The sequence below is a fragment of the Vulpes vulpes genome, chromosome 9, assembly GCF_048418805.1.
Source record: "Vulpes vulpes isolate BD-2025 chromosome 9, VulVul3, whole genome shotgun sequence".
Taxonomy (NCBI): domain Eukaryota; kingdom Metazoa; phylum Chordata; class Mammalia; order Carnivora; family Canidae; genus Vulpes; species Vulpes vulpes.
The window spans coordinates 79,714,337-79,727,769 of record NC_132788.1 but is presented as its reverse complement, the minus strand read 5'-3'; the positions used below and the strand labels follow the sequence as shown (position 1 = coordinate 79,727,769).

At 46.7% G+C, this 13,433-nt stretch overlaps 1 protein-coding gene and 1 long non-coding RNA gene across 3 annotated transcripts in view; one reads left to right on the top strand and one right to left on the bottom strand.

Moving 5' to 3' along the window:
* ADAMTS9 (ADAM metallopeptidase with thrombospondin type 1 motif 9) overlaps positions 1-13,433 on the bottom strand; it is a 160,037-nt gene that overhangs the window by 145,272 nt on the left and 1,332 nt on the right. For both annotated transcript variants that reach the window (XM_025985181.2, XM_025985185.2), the window contains exons 2-3: positions 12,837-13,228; positions 7,300-7,462 (exon numbers count right to left, since the gene is read on the bottom strand). In XM_025985181.2, coding sequence (XP_025840966.2) covers positions 7,300-7,462; positions 12,837-13,228 — 555 coding nt within the window. The remainder of the gene's footprint in view (positions 1-7,299; positions 7,463-12,836; positions 13,229-13,433) is intronic.
* The window catches only part of LOC112909279 (uncharacterized), a 363,316-nt gene continuing 361,002 nt past the window's right edge, over positions 11,120-13,433 (top strand). The window contains exon 1 of the long non-coding RNA XR_011994350.1: positions 11,120-11,564. This is a non-coding gene — a long non-coding RNA (uncharacterized lncRNA). The remainder of the gene's footprint in view (positions 11,565-13,433) is intronic.

Genomic DNA, 13,433 nt, shown 5'->3' with positions numbered 1-13,433 from the left:
TCCACTAACCTTTATTTTGCTGGAGTATTACACTATTAATGCTGCTGTTTTAGAAAAGCAATATATATATATATATATATATTTTTTTTTTTGTAAATGCCACAAAGAAGGCAAAGCTAAGGAAACAGGCTCAAGAATTTAATTATTCAAGACAGGAATCTTCTAGGAGTTACTTATATTGACTATCTATCTATTAGATACAGTCACCAAAGACAATAAAAAAAGAGAAAAAAAAGGTATAAATACTGATGAGGGACAACAAGGGGTCAGAGACAGGAAATGAAGCCAAAACAATAAACCCCAAGTCGGGGAAACTATCTTTAAAGGTTCAAATCTTGGGACACCTGGGTGGCTCAGGGGTTGAGCCTCTGCCTTCAGCTCAGGTCATGATCTGAAGGTTTAGGGATGGAGTCCCACATCAGGCACTTCACAGGGAGCCTGCTTCTCCCTCTACCCATGTCTCTGCCTCTCTCTGCCTCTCTCATTAATAAATAAATAATTCTAAAAATAAAATAAAATAATAAAATAAAGAAAAGAAAAGAAAAGAAAAGAAAAGAAAAGAAAAGAAAAGAAAAGAAAAGAAAAAAATAAAGATTCAAATCAGCCCTGGGTGTGAGAGCCAGTTCTCTCCCTTACACACTGTGGATGTGTTCATTCACCTCTCCGAATTCAGCTTTCTTATTTGTAGATGGGAATAGCTGGTGCATCCTCCAATTATTTGAGCTGTTGCAGGGGTCAACAAAATAACCCACCATGGGCTTTCACACTGCCCCAGCTCATGGCTCCTTAAATGTTGCCTGTTCTTGTGTCCACAGGCTGAACAGCTAAAGGAAAGGATAGGAAGATGCAGAATGGGTATGGGTGGGAAGGGGTAAGCAGGCTGGCTTCTCATAGAAGTAACTCATTAGCCAACAACCACTGACCTGCTCAAGCCCAGGCAGGACTGTGAGGGTGGCCAAAGCTTCTGTCATAGCCTGGAACCCTCCAGCTGTCCCAGAATTGTTTACTTACAGCTCCCCACTTAGAGGTCTGTCCTTCATTCTGTCTCTCACTCCATTTGGGCCCATCTATCCCGGCCACTAATCTAATCAGCTAATCTATGCTAAACTATTAATGGGATCCCAGAGGTTAATGTGTAACAAGTATACTCTCCAACAGAGGCACGCTGGAAGCTAAACTCTCAATGAGTCATTAGAGTCTTGGTGGGAATTCCGGACATCAGGCAGGCATTCTCCAATCCAATGAAATTGTAGGCAAGCATATTAAAAATCCTGCCAGGGAAAGTAGTTCATATCTGACTGTAAACGAATCAACAATGCACAGGGAAACAAAACAAAACAAAATAAAAAAAACCCTCTACGTAGACCAGGACAAAAGGGTTATGGAATTGGTATGTTTTTGAGGTTTGTGTCCTCAGGCAAGCCTAGGTGATGGACTGTTCTGCAGATGGCAAAATGCAGGGGGAGGTCAGGATTAAAATATACAATCCATGTACATCACTTGGAACAGTGCCTGCACATAATACGTACTCAACAAATATGAGTAATTGCTGGTATCATCTAGGGACTCAAATGAAAGTCAAAGATACTCTGAAAACTCAAGTGAAAAGGGATTTTCTAAATGGAGGCTTCCATTTGTATTTTCAATGGAGTGAGGCCCACAGGGTGGCACACTGGAGTTAGAGCTGGGTTCAAGTGTCAGGCCCACTTCCTACTAGCTGTGTGACTTTGAACAAGTTGTTCAGCTTCTCACAGCTACAATTTTCTCAAAGGTAAAATAAGGATAATAATATCTACTCTATAGTAGGTAGATATTAAGAAGGGACTATAAATGAAAATGCATGGAAAGTGTGTTGCACAGTGATCCCAAATGCACATAAGATCCTAACAAAGGTGTCTTTAATTATCACCTTGTATTTTCTAACCTTTTTGATTGTACCCTTGGGAGTCCAACCAACAAGTGACAGTACATTCTAGTTCAGAGGTTCCAGTGCCTAATGGAGACTAAACCACGGTACTCCCAGGGTCAGTCCAATAGGCACAGGGCAATTTAGCAGGGTTGTGATAGAGCCTCAGTGTTGATCAGACTCAGTATCCCAAAGAAGCAGATACAAGGCAGGATTTTTATCTATCTGGTTATGGAGACTGTCTCATTCAAAGAAAAAAAAAAATCATGGGATCATGGCTTGGCTGTTGGTCCTCAGTCACAAATGCTATGGGGCTTACAAAATAATTGCATGCCAGTACCTCCATTTCTTTTTAAGTGGATTTTCTGATTGTGAAACTACTATAAAATTGTGGCAAAAATATAAGAATATAAAATAAAAAGATAAATGTTGCCTATGTTCCTGCCATCCAGAAATAATCCCTTTTTAATATTTCTATATATGTTGCTTCATATTTTTTCCTTATATACATGTGTCCCACTATACACTGGTATCATATCCGGTCATGATCCTCAGAGCCCTGGGATTGAGCCCCACGTTGGGCTCCCTGCTCAGTGGGAAGCCACTTGTCTCTCTCTCTCTGCCTCTCCCATTTGCTTATGCTCCCACTCTCTCTTTCTCTCTCTTAAGTAAATAAATAAAATCTTTAAAAAAATGAGATCATACTATACATACTTGTTTATCACTTGCTTGCTCACTATATATATATATGAAACATGTCAGTATTAACATAAATCTGTATGATCATTTTTGATGGCTACATAGGAATCCATCAAATGTATCCCTCATAAATTATTGGTGTATCCTCCTACTGAAGGACACTTGGGTTGTTTCCAGCCTTTTGCTATAATAAACAACACCATACTGAATATTCTCACACAGACACCTTTACACAATCGTCCAATTATTTCCTTAGAAGTGGCATTGATAGGTCAACAAGTATATAATTCTTAAATGCCTTAAAAAAAAAAAAAAAAACAGCAGGCCTTGCTGAGATGAGAGGGCAAGAGAGGCATTCTAGTAATGGAAAAACACTGCCTTTTAGGCCCAGACAAACAAAACAGCCTCCTGTTGTCCTTTCCCCCCTGTGCCTTTCTCTCTCTCACCTACCAGGAAGCGCGTCTATCTCACTGATAAGAACAACTAAATGCTCCTGTGCAAAATTCAGGGTCAGAGAGTATCTGTGAGACAGAACTCGGGGTTTCATCTGGAAATGCAATGTGAAGGATTGGCAGGAGGTGGCTTATAAAAGCAATAAACTGCTGAAGGGCTCCCCCACCCCACTCCAGCCTGCCACTCGGCCCCGTGGTGTGTGGGGCACGCAGGCAGGCAGGCAGGCAGGCAGCTCAATGAACTCTACCCACTTGTATAGGGGACAGAGCAGTAACAAGGGCATGTCACAGGAAAGAGAAGATGCCCCACACCCCATCCTGAATCCTGAGGAACTCACAAACAGGATGAAAATCACAAATAAATGCAGATACACTCAATTGGCTCAAATGTACACACACAGTCATAACCAATGATGACCAAACAGAGACACTGTAGGAAGGGCAGCCACTGGGCTAAGAGAAACTTGCGAGGAATAAATTTTTAAAATGCTGCATTACGCAGAGAGAGAATAAACAAAGAGTCGGGGCTCTCAGCCCCACCATTTGCTGGCAGACTGACCTTGGGCAAGTCCCATAAGCCCTTTATGACCTGGTTACGAAGATCTAAGCTCAGCACAGGAACCTGATTAGCTTTGGGTTTTTGGCATTTTGAATTTTCCTCTCCTTGCTGTGTTGTTTCAATTTCTATTTTCATGACTCTCCTTTTTAATCTCCCATCCAGTGATTGTCTACCATCTGCTAAACACTGTCCTGGGAGCTTTCATTATTTCACACTCATTTAGCCCTAACTACACCCTTGAAAGGTATGTGTTATTCTTACTTTATGCTCCAAATGTGCTTGAGGTGACCCAGCTGACTGGAATAAAGACGGTTCCTGGTTTTACCCTCATGGCACAGAGGAGTCAGGATATACGCTATGGCTGAATGCACACACGGATGAATAAATTAAGTTGTTGACTCCCTTCTAAACACATGCTATTTTCGCTATATAAGACTCCTTATGCACATGTCATCTTAATATGAGTTATCTCAGAATCTGTTTTGATAATCAGACATACATCAAGAATTAGAAATGAGCAAGACTCACAATCCATCTGTAGGTAACAGCGTAAAGCCATAGTGCCTAGCGCTGGGCAGGATCCCATTATCCAGCAATTAAAGGGTTATATACACCCAACTCAGCAGGGGACTTCCAGGGGCCAGCTCTGAGGCTAGGGCAATCTTAAATTCCAATGGGTTCCTAATGAATATAGAGGTGATCACTCCTAGAAATAAGTAACTTAACATCCCAGGACTATAGTATGCTCATCTGTACAGAATTAGCCCGTTGGCCTAGAGCTAACTACCAGTTTCCTCCAGAAAACCTTCTGTCATCCTATAAGACATAGAGAGCAGGGGCGAAGAATGCCAAGTCCAGGGCAAAGCAGGCAGCAAGCCATGGAGAGTGGTTATTGCCTTAAATCCCACATTAGCAGGGACTCTCACATTTAGCTGAACTTCTGGGTCACGTGGAACACTCAGTGAACCCACGATTCTTGCTCCTTCTCACTGGCCTGAGAGAGAGGGTGTGTGTGTATGTGTGTGTGTGTGTGTGTGTGTGTGTGTGTGTGTCTGTGTTTTAAAGAACCTGCATTTGTATGAAGCTCCCAGGATACTTCTAAAGTTTACCCTTCCTACCAACAACTGCTCTGGTGGAAATCTCTGAAGCTGAATGGATTAGTATTTGTAGAAGACATGTTCTGCTCTGGTCAGAGGGACTTCTCCCACCGCCCACCTACTTTCACTCCCTGTGCGCAAGCTACCTGGTTTTGGATGTTTCCGTGACCTGCTGGTCCATCCCTGTAATGGCTGCTGGTGAATTGTGCCATATTCCAAAGTTCTTTCCAACTGTTCTGAGCCTCCTGCATCTGTATTCAAACAAGGGGTGCAGAAGCAGCTGGAAGAGAGAAACCAGAGTGGCGGAGTCCAGCAGCAACCTTTGGAAGAGCCAATCAAGACTGCTGGGCTCCTGCTTCATCACATGGGATGAAGGAAGGGCCGCCATACTGGTCACTGGCAAGGACACACTGAAGGAAAACTGAAAGTTGGCACCAGTGATTTCAAAGGTGGCACATAAAGGCCTCAATACCAAGAAGGACATGAACCCAAATAACTTCTTTGAAAAATTATGGCATCTTCTGTTGTCCTCCACCTTCACCTTTTCAGAGTCCCTCTTCTTTGTATTTTTAACAGTACTTGACAATGGCTCGTCCTCTAGCCCAGAAAATCAAATGTCCATTGACTTAATGTAATTAAATATTTTTAAGGACTTTTTGAAGGACAGTACTAAGACTTCTCTCTCTCTGTCACATGCCACACACACACACACACACACACACACAGCACACCTGTATAGAGAAAATGGATCATGGAAGAAGAGGGCCAGGGGCTGTCATTATGGAGTAGCTGCAAGGTCTGTGGCAAGGGGCTTCATCTCTGCTCCCCTGCCACGTGCAATGGGGGTAGGAGTGGTACCCACCTCACCAGGTTGTGGTAAGGATTCAGTGAAGTCATGCAGGTGAAGTGCTTTGCACATTGCCAATATAGAATAGGACCTTAATAACTGGCAGTTTTTTTTTTTAAGTTGGTTTGCTGCCATTTTAGGACAGAAGAATGTCACAAAGTGCTGTTGTTTAATAAACTGATCAATGAACGTACTAGTTGAATATATATTAATATATATTCAACTGAATATACATTACTAAGGTAGAAAGAGAGCCATGACATTTTTCCCTTCTATCACATGCTATATACAGGTTTGTCCCCATACATAAAATAAGCATTTGCTAATTCAGATTTGGGAAGTCAGGAAGGAAAGGACAATGTTCTTACTAGCACAGTCCAAAAAATGTGATACATGTCTTGCTATTGCACTTACTGGTAGGTGGCAGGCTTGGCGCTGTGCAAGCTGCTGGGACTACTGTTTCTGAGTACACTGCTCCCTCAGGGCCCCTATCTCACCCCCTAGCTCATTAGTGAGTCTAACTGACATCCTATTTCAGTTGTATTCCATTTCGCCCTGGTAAGCGGAATACAGCACTAGATGGGCTACAATGCTACACCCTATGACTTGGCTATTCCAGGTTATAAGCAGTCAATGTTACCTTTTATTATTTAGAAATAATTCCAGGAGGAAAGAGGATACTGCAGTCTGTCAAGGCAGAAGAACCTGATACTGATATAAGACTGATATAAGATAAAACAAGTGATCACTTGGGAAGCATTTTAGGAAACCCTCTGCTGGTCTGGAATTCTGGTCTTATTTGGAAGATGCCAGAAAGAACCTGGGAAGTTATTTAATTTGGAGAAGGAACTTTTAAAAATAAAGAATCAGGAGGACAATTTTAGAAACAGAAAGTTCAGAAATTTTTTTAAAAAGGTATTTTAACAAACATCCTAAAGCAGGACCAGATGGAGGGACAATTTCTAGTGACAAGCCATCATCAGAGAGAAAGTAACCAGGCTTGAAAGACGGTGGAAGGTTGCCTCAAGGCTGTAGACTGAGAAACATACACAAGCATGAGCTTTCCGAGGTGCCCAGAATGACACAGCCCTGACAATAGCCAGACATGTCAGCACAAGGCCTCAAGGAACGTGTCCAGCAGGGAAGGAAAGCCAGGGGTGGGCAAAGATGCATTTGCCTGAAACGTGTTGCGTAGTCCCCACTTCATGTCCTCTATTTCCTGAAGCCCTAGAACAACAGCTAAAACTGAAGTTGACAGGAAAAATTCCAATGAACATACAAGTTTCTGAGTTCAATTTACAAGGCCTTTTCACTTTTTTATAACCCTACATGATGAGAAAAAAAAAATCCCAAATAAACAGAAAATATCAAGACACTCAGGGAATACAAGCCATTGCCGATTGAGGATATGGCTATGATAGCCTGAAGACATTACTAGAGCTGAATCCTAAAAATCAGCAACTTCACCAAGAGGTAGCTTTGCCCACAGTGAGCTTGGAGCGAGAGGAGTGCATACTGGGGCTTTATTGGTTATTAGCTGTGCAACCTTGGACAAGCTACTAAACCTCTCTGTGCTTTCCACATTTGTGCGATTGGGAATACCTACGTCGCTTGAAGACTGAATAACAGACCACGTAAACGGTAGCACTTTGCAGCTTGTGAAACAGGTACATCTCTGTAGTACTGCCACTGCCCCATCTCACAGAGCTGGGGACTTGGCTTGAGCAGGAAGTAAATACCTGGGGTGTCACATGCACGCCTTCCTGCTGAGGGCTCTCTGTGTAGGGTGCTGTGCCGATAGACAATGTGTGGTTTGTTCTGTTCCTCTTCATCTTCTTGTTCATCGATGGACAACAGTGGTTCAATAAAGTAATCCCCATCGTGGGACCGGAATGTGCCCAGCTACAAATGAAGAGAGATGAGAGGTCGATTTGATAGAACTTGACCACAGGGAGGGGGGAAAAATGGAACATTGCCAAGTAGGCATTGGGAGGCACTTCTCCCAATCCCTTCCCCATGAGGGCTGCCAAAACTGAACTCACCGCCCACATATTCAGAGAAGTGGTTTATTTTCAATCTCCAGGTCAGTACCTTCTTGATTTGACTGTAGTTTATTGCACCTGCTATGCAAATCTGTCTCTGGGAAATCCTTCCCTGGTGCCCAAATTCTAATCATACTTTCATAGGCTGTGGCAAGAGAGTCTGTGTGTTAAGATAGCCTGGAAATGTGGTGTGAGCTGCAGAGGGAAAAATGTGAGCTCCAGAGGGAAAAGCTGACCCATGGGAGCCTTATCATCACTAATTCAAATTCAGAAAGCATATACTGACTCCAGGCACCCCAGGTGATGTCACCTGTGACACTGGCACAAGAGTCTCTCCACATCCCATCCCTTTGCAGTATCCAGGAGTGAATGGGTACAAGGCTTGGAATGGGGGCTGCCTTGGGTTCCAGTCTTAGCCCCAGCCACTTATCCACCCATGTTGGGCAAATTCCTTAACTGCTCTGAGCTTTGGCTTCCTTGTTTGTTAACTGGGGATAAAAGTACTTCTTGTAAAGGCTTCTTGCGCAGACTAAATGAGATAATGGGTGGAAAATGCTTAGCAAAGTGACATTTTGTAAAGGATTAGAACACCTTAGTGCCTTTTTTGTGTTGCTGTGTTTGCCTCTAACCACCAGGATAGGATGTGTTAAAACACTTTGAAACCCATAAGGCCTTCTCCCCTTCCCACATACCCACAAGTTAGGCAAATAGTAAACGATGCTTCAAGGTGGAACCACCCAAACCACACATCTAAGAGCACTAAAAAGTTGCCCATTCCATCAGTGGGCAGTCTTTAAAAGAAGAAATCAAGATCCTCGGTGGGGGGGGGGAGGGGGGGGAAGCAGAGTGCTTCTACCCTCCCCAAGACACAGTGGAAATAACCAGCCTTGAATGCCAGTAATACTACTATCAGCAACACTTAGGAGTTTGTTAGAAATTCAAATAATCCCACTCCACCCTAAATTTGATGGACTGAATCAAAATCTCTGGGGGTAGGGCCCAGGAGTTGGAATTTTAATGAGCACTCCAAGGTATTCTTATGCACGATAAAGTTTGGGAAGTACTAGGCTGAAACACTGGGGTTTCCAAACTAACTAAACTTCAAAATTGCCTGGGGACTTTAAAACACAATGAGATCTATGGCATTACCCCATAGATCTCATTGTGTTTTAAAGATATCTCCATATCCGCAGATCTGGAATTTTCAATGATGAGGTCTAGAATCTATATTTTTAAAATAGACTTCCACGTAATTCATGAGCCCCTGGCTTAAAGAGAAGACAGTTCTGGTGTAGTTAGACTAACCAGAGCTGGTTTCCAGAGAAGTGGTTTAAGGCGTTCTCACACAGGCACCTCTCTCTGTTTTAAGTATACAACTCTGGTCTTCTCTGAGCACAGAACAAAAGTTCACTACAACATGTGAAATCTACCAGGGATAGGCCATAAATACTGGGAAAGAACCTGGGAGCTCATCTGGTGGTGACCTGGCACCTTTAATTGGTAAAAGGGGAAAGTAAGGCCCAGAGGGAAGAAGTGACTTGTCCAAAGTCCCTCTTCAGTGATACAGAATCAGTTGAATAGTGCCAATACTGAATCTAGAACTCAGATTTCCTCACCTTAGTCCACTATCTTTTCAAAAAAAGAACTTCAAAAGTCTCTTTAGTATTCCTAAAGATTCAGTCTCCTGCCCACAGTTAGGAACATGGGTTGCAAAGACAGAGAGGAAAGCCCAACTCTACCGCTTACTAGCCAGGAGACCTTGAGCAAGCCTCCCACTTTCCAAGCCTCAGTTTCCTTCATCTGTAAAATGGTTTCTTTTGAGGACTGGTCTGTGGTAAGGATTTGGAGGGGGTGAGATAATGCACACAAAAAAGTACTCATCACAGTGCAAGGTGTGTGATAGGCGTCCAATATATGTTCTCTGTATATCAGATTCATTTTGTTGTCGATTCACAGAAGACATGTTTGATGAATGTTTGATCAAAGAGTCATCCTTTCTTGATTCAAGTGACCATCAGTTCAAACATAGGTACTAAGTACCTACAATACACAAGGCTGCAAGGTAGGAGGGAAATGCACTGATGCTGACCCTGCTGCCAAGGGGAGGGATAGATCACGTGCACCAAGAACTACAATCAAAGGGAGAGCATGCAAAGCATCGTAAGAAAGATACAGACAAGTGTCTGCGAAGGTGGAGAGGGAGAAATGAGAGCAGTCTAAAGGACAAGTTTTCCTGGGAAAGAAACTATATAAGTTACACTTTTTTTTTTTTTAAGATTTTATTTATTTGACAGAGAGAGAGAGAGCAAGCATACAAGCAGAGAGAGCAGCAGGCAAAGGGAAGAGGGAGAAGCAGGCTCCTTGATGAGCAGAGCCTGATTGGGGGGGCGGGGGGGCTTGATCCCAGGATCCTGAGATCATGACCTGAACGGAAAGCAGCCGCTTCCTGACTGAGCCACCCAGGTGACCCTGTAAATTACACTTTAGAAGAGGGGTAGGATTAGAGCCTGTGATGCTGAGGGAGATGACCAAGTAAACGCAAAGGCCCAAAGGCAATGAGGTAGGACTGGGATAGGAGGGAAGTTCAGAGAAAAGAGCAAGAGCAGATTGATACACAGGACTGGTGGAGGGAAAGCCTGAGAGAAGAGCCTGGCATGTGGATGCAAGGTGTGACAAGGCACCATTATGAATGACTGAACTGTCAGATGAAGAAGCCTGCAGTCGTTCAAGAAGCAGGGAGGCGCTGTAGAGTGAGTGAACAGAGGAGTAGTGGGATCTTGCACCTGCCCATCCTTAATCTGTTCCCGGTGTGTGGCATGGATTAGAGCAGAAAGACTGGAGAAGAAGCCAGTTGGAAATATTTCTTAGGCAACAGTACTAAATGATGGACAAGCAGAGAAGTAAAGAGGTCTAGAATTGGGGTAGAGCTTGTTCAGACCAGGTGAGAGACACATCGAAGATGGAATTCGGGGAAAATGATCACTGATTGGTGGGGTGAGTAGGGGGGCCAGGGGTAGATTGGCATTGTTAGATGCACTGTAAAGAGTGAAAGATTTTCTGGGTGGGCCACTAGGAACATCATGACACTCCTGGTATAGAAATGGTAATGGGAAGTCTGGGGAGGAAAGATAAATTCCAGAAGGAAGACAAAGGGATGAGGGGTTTGGGGCTAGATTAAGCGCTGAAGATTAGAAACGCCCACTGCACTTATCTTTGTATTCCGGACCTTTCCCTCCCTAAAGAGGCGGATTGCAAATGAAATGCAATATAAAGGGAGTTATCACGGTCGGTCGATACAATCATTTCTGAAATCCTGGCCCTCGGTTCCCCAAGAGAGCTGCCACTTGAAGATCCACGTGTGAGTTACCACCTCAAATTGCCAATTGAAATTAAGGTCCTGGGCAGGGAAGTATTTATATAACTGCTGCGGCCACTCAGCGGGGTGTGGAGGCGGGCAGGGAGGAGGAGTAAAGGTTGTTTACAAACTTTATGTACCGTAACTGTCTCTGCCCCATCCGTAAAGTTCTGGAATTGGGGTTCTGGAATCTTCGGATCTAAGGGCTCTCTGATGACCTGGGTTCCAGTGTCTGACTTATGCCCACCCTGCTCATAACCTCTTGAGGAATGAAAGGATTCCTGCGCTTTGGCCCTAGGTCTTGGGGCAGCGATGACTCACGGCAGCACCCCCTTACCCCCCCGTGCGTCAAACTGCCGTCTCCGCCCACCCCCAAACAAGCTCCACCACCGGCCGCAGCTCCGAGCGCTTTGCTGGGGGCTGGAGGGGGCTCATCCCCATTCCCGTACCCCAGCAGGCTAAAACCTTCCCCATCCCAGGCTTCAGGCTTGTCTCGCTCCCCACCCGACCCTTCCGAAGAGCGGTGGAGAAGGATGCGACAGCCGGGCCCGGGACACTGGATCCAGCAACGACAGCGCGCGCGGAAGGGGCAGCCGAGCGCCCCGGGGTAAGTATCCGTGCTCCCCCTTAGGCAAGGGGGCGCGGGAATGTGGGTCCTCGGGGCGAGGAGCAGACGCATCTCCGGGGCGCAGTGCGCACGGCGCGGTGCGCTGGGGAACCGACCCGGGAAAGCTTCTGCGTCACACGCGCGTGGCAGGCACGCACATCGTTTGGGAAAGTGAAGGACCACTTTGGCACCGGCCAGAACTTCAGATCAGGTCTTCAAATGTCGTGGGGGGCGGTGGGGGGGGGGGCGGGGATAAAAGCGGATGCCATGTGGGACCACCTGGAGAGCGAGCGGGGAAATGGGGCTGTCAGGAGTGGGGGGGGGGGTGTCGAGGTACCGGCTCGGAAAACCTGCCAAGTGCGTATTTCGCGGGGCAGGGAGGCGGCCAGTCCGCGCCTTCTTGCCCTCCCTCTCCGGGAAAACGTGTGCGCTGGGCTCCGTTTGGCGATTCTCTCAGATAACCCAGAAGGACCGAAACCTCGTCTGGGCAGCTTCTCTCCAGGCTCTCTCCCACGATTTGTGTTTCTTGGGGCCACCCCGCCAGCAGGGTGCAGAGTCGGACTGCGCCACACCCCCACTCCCAGTTTCCACCCTAATTCAAAGCGTCCGGGGGAGGCTCCGCCCTCCTCCCCGCCCCCGGGGCCCTCGGCCCACCCTTCCGTTCCTGGGACGGACCTGTTCCCCGTCACTCCAGTTCAGCCTCAGGGCTCCTGGCGCGTGAAAAAAGGCCCAAAGAAATCGCCGGGACTCTAGATTACGCACCGCCCTCCACGACACACAGAAGGAACTCCCCACACCCGAGGCTGGGGATCCTCAGCCCACACCCCTGACTCCAGACTCGCCAATAAGGAGCCGGGTCCTCCCTGCGCTCAGCGGCTCCGCTCCCGGGCAGCAGGGTTTGCTGCAAGGAAGGACGAGTCTCCGAGTTTGGAAACCGACTTGCCAGCCGCCTGCTAGCGTGGGGCAAAGCGCAGCGGAGCCGAGTTCGGGCTCCAGAAAGCTCGGAGACTTGCAGAACCACCACCCCCCCCGGGGGAGGGGGGACGGATGCGTGCGCTCCTCGCCGGTGTAAGCACGCGCGCACGGGGCTTGTCACCCAAGCCACCCAAGCCTCAGGATGCAAACCAGTTTCTAGCGGATATTTAAAGCCGGAGTGGAAACTCGGCGCAGTGAGGGTCTTAGGCTCGAGAGCAATTAGTTAAGCCTTCCAGAGACGGGTGAGGAGGCGGGCGGGGAGGGGTGGGGAGAGGGCGCGCACCGACTCCGACTCACCATTCCCGAGCAGAGGCTGATGACCGCTGTGTGCTCAGACTTGGTATTGACATGGCCTTTGTAGAAGCAGTGCTTGAGTTCCGCTTCCTCCTCGGAATAAAACTTCGTCTGATTCTCCCCGGGCGTCCCGAGGAGAGTGACAGTGAACATGGGAGCGATAAATCCGGCGTGGGCGGAGAGATTAAATAGAAATTGCTGGCCGAAGGCAGAGAGGCGGTAATGCTCCTGGGAAGAGGTAGAGGAGGAACCGAAGGCAGGCCAGGGGTCAGAGGCAGAGTTAATGCTCCGTCGCCTTCTTTTGAAGTGCACGTTCGTGTAAAAGGGCTCTCCGAGAGCGTTCACTCGGATGGGAGACGCGATTTCGTATTCGCTCAGGGTCTCTAATAATTTCACTGCAGGGGAAAAAGCAGGGACACATGAACCAACAATTCCACTTTCCGCAAACCAGTTTTCTGCAAGTTTTAATTTAAAATGAAGGGGGCTGGGCAGCCCGGGTGGCTCAGCGGTTTAGCAGAACCTTTGGCCCAGGACGTGATCCTGGAGACCCGGGATCGAGTCCCACATCGGGCTCCCTGCATGGAGCCTGCTTCTCCCTCT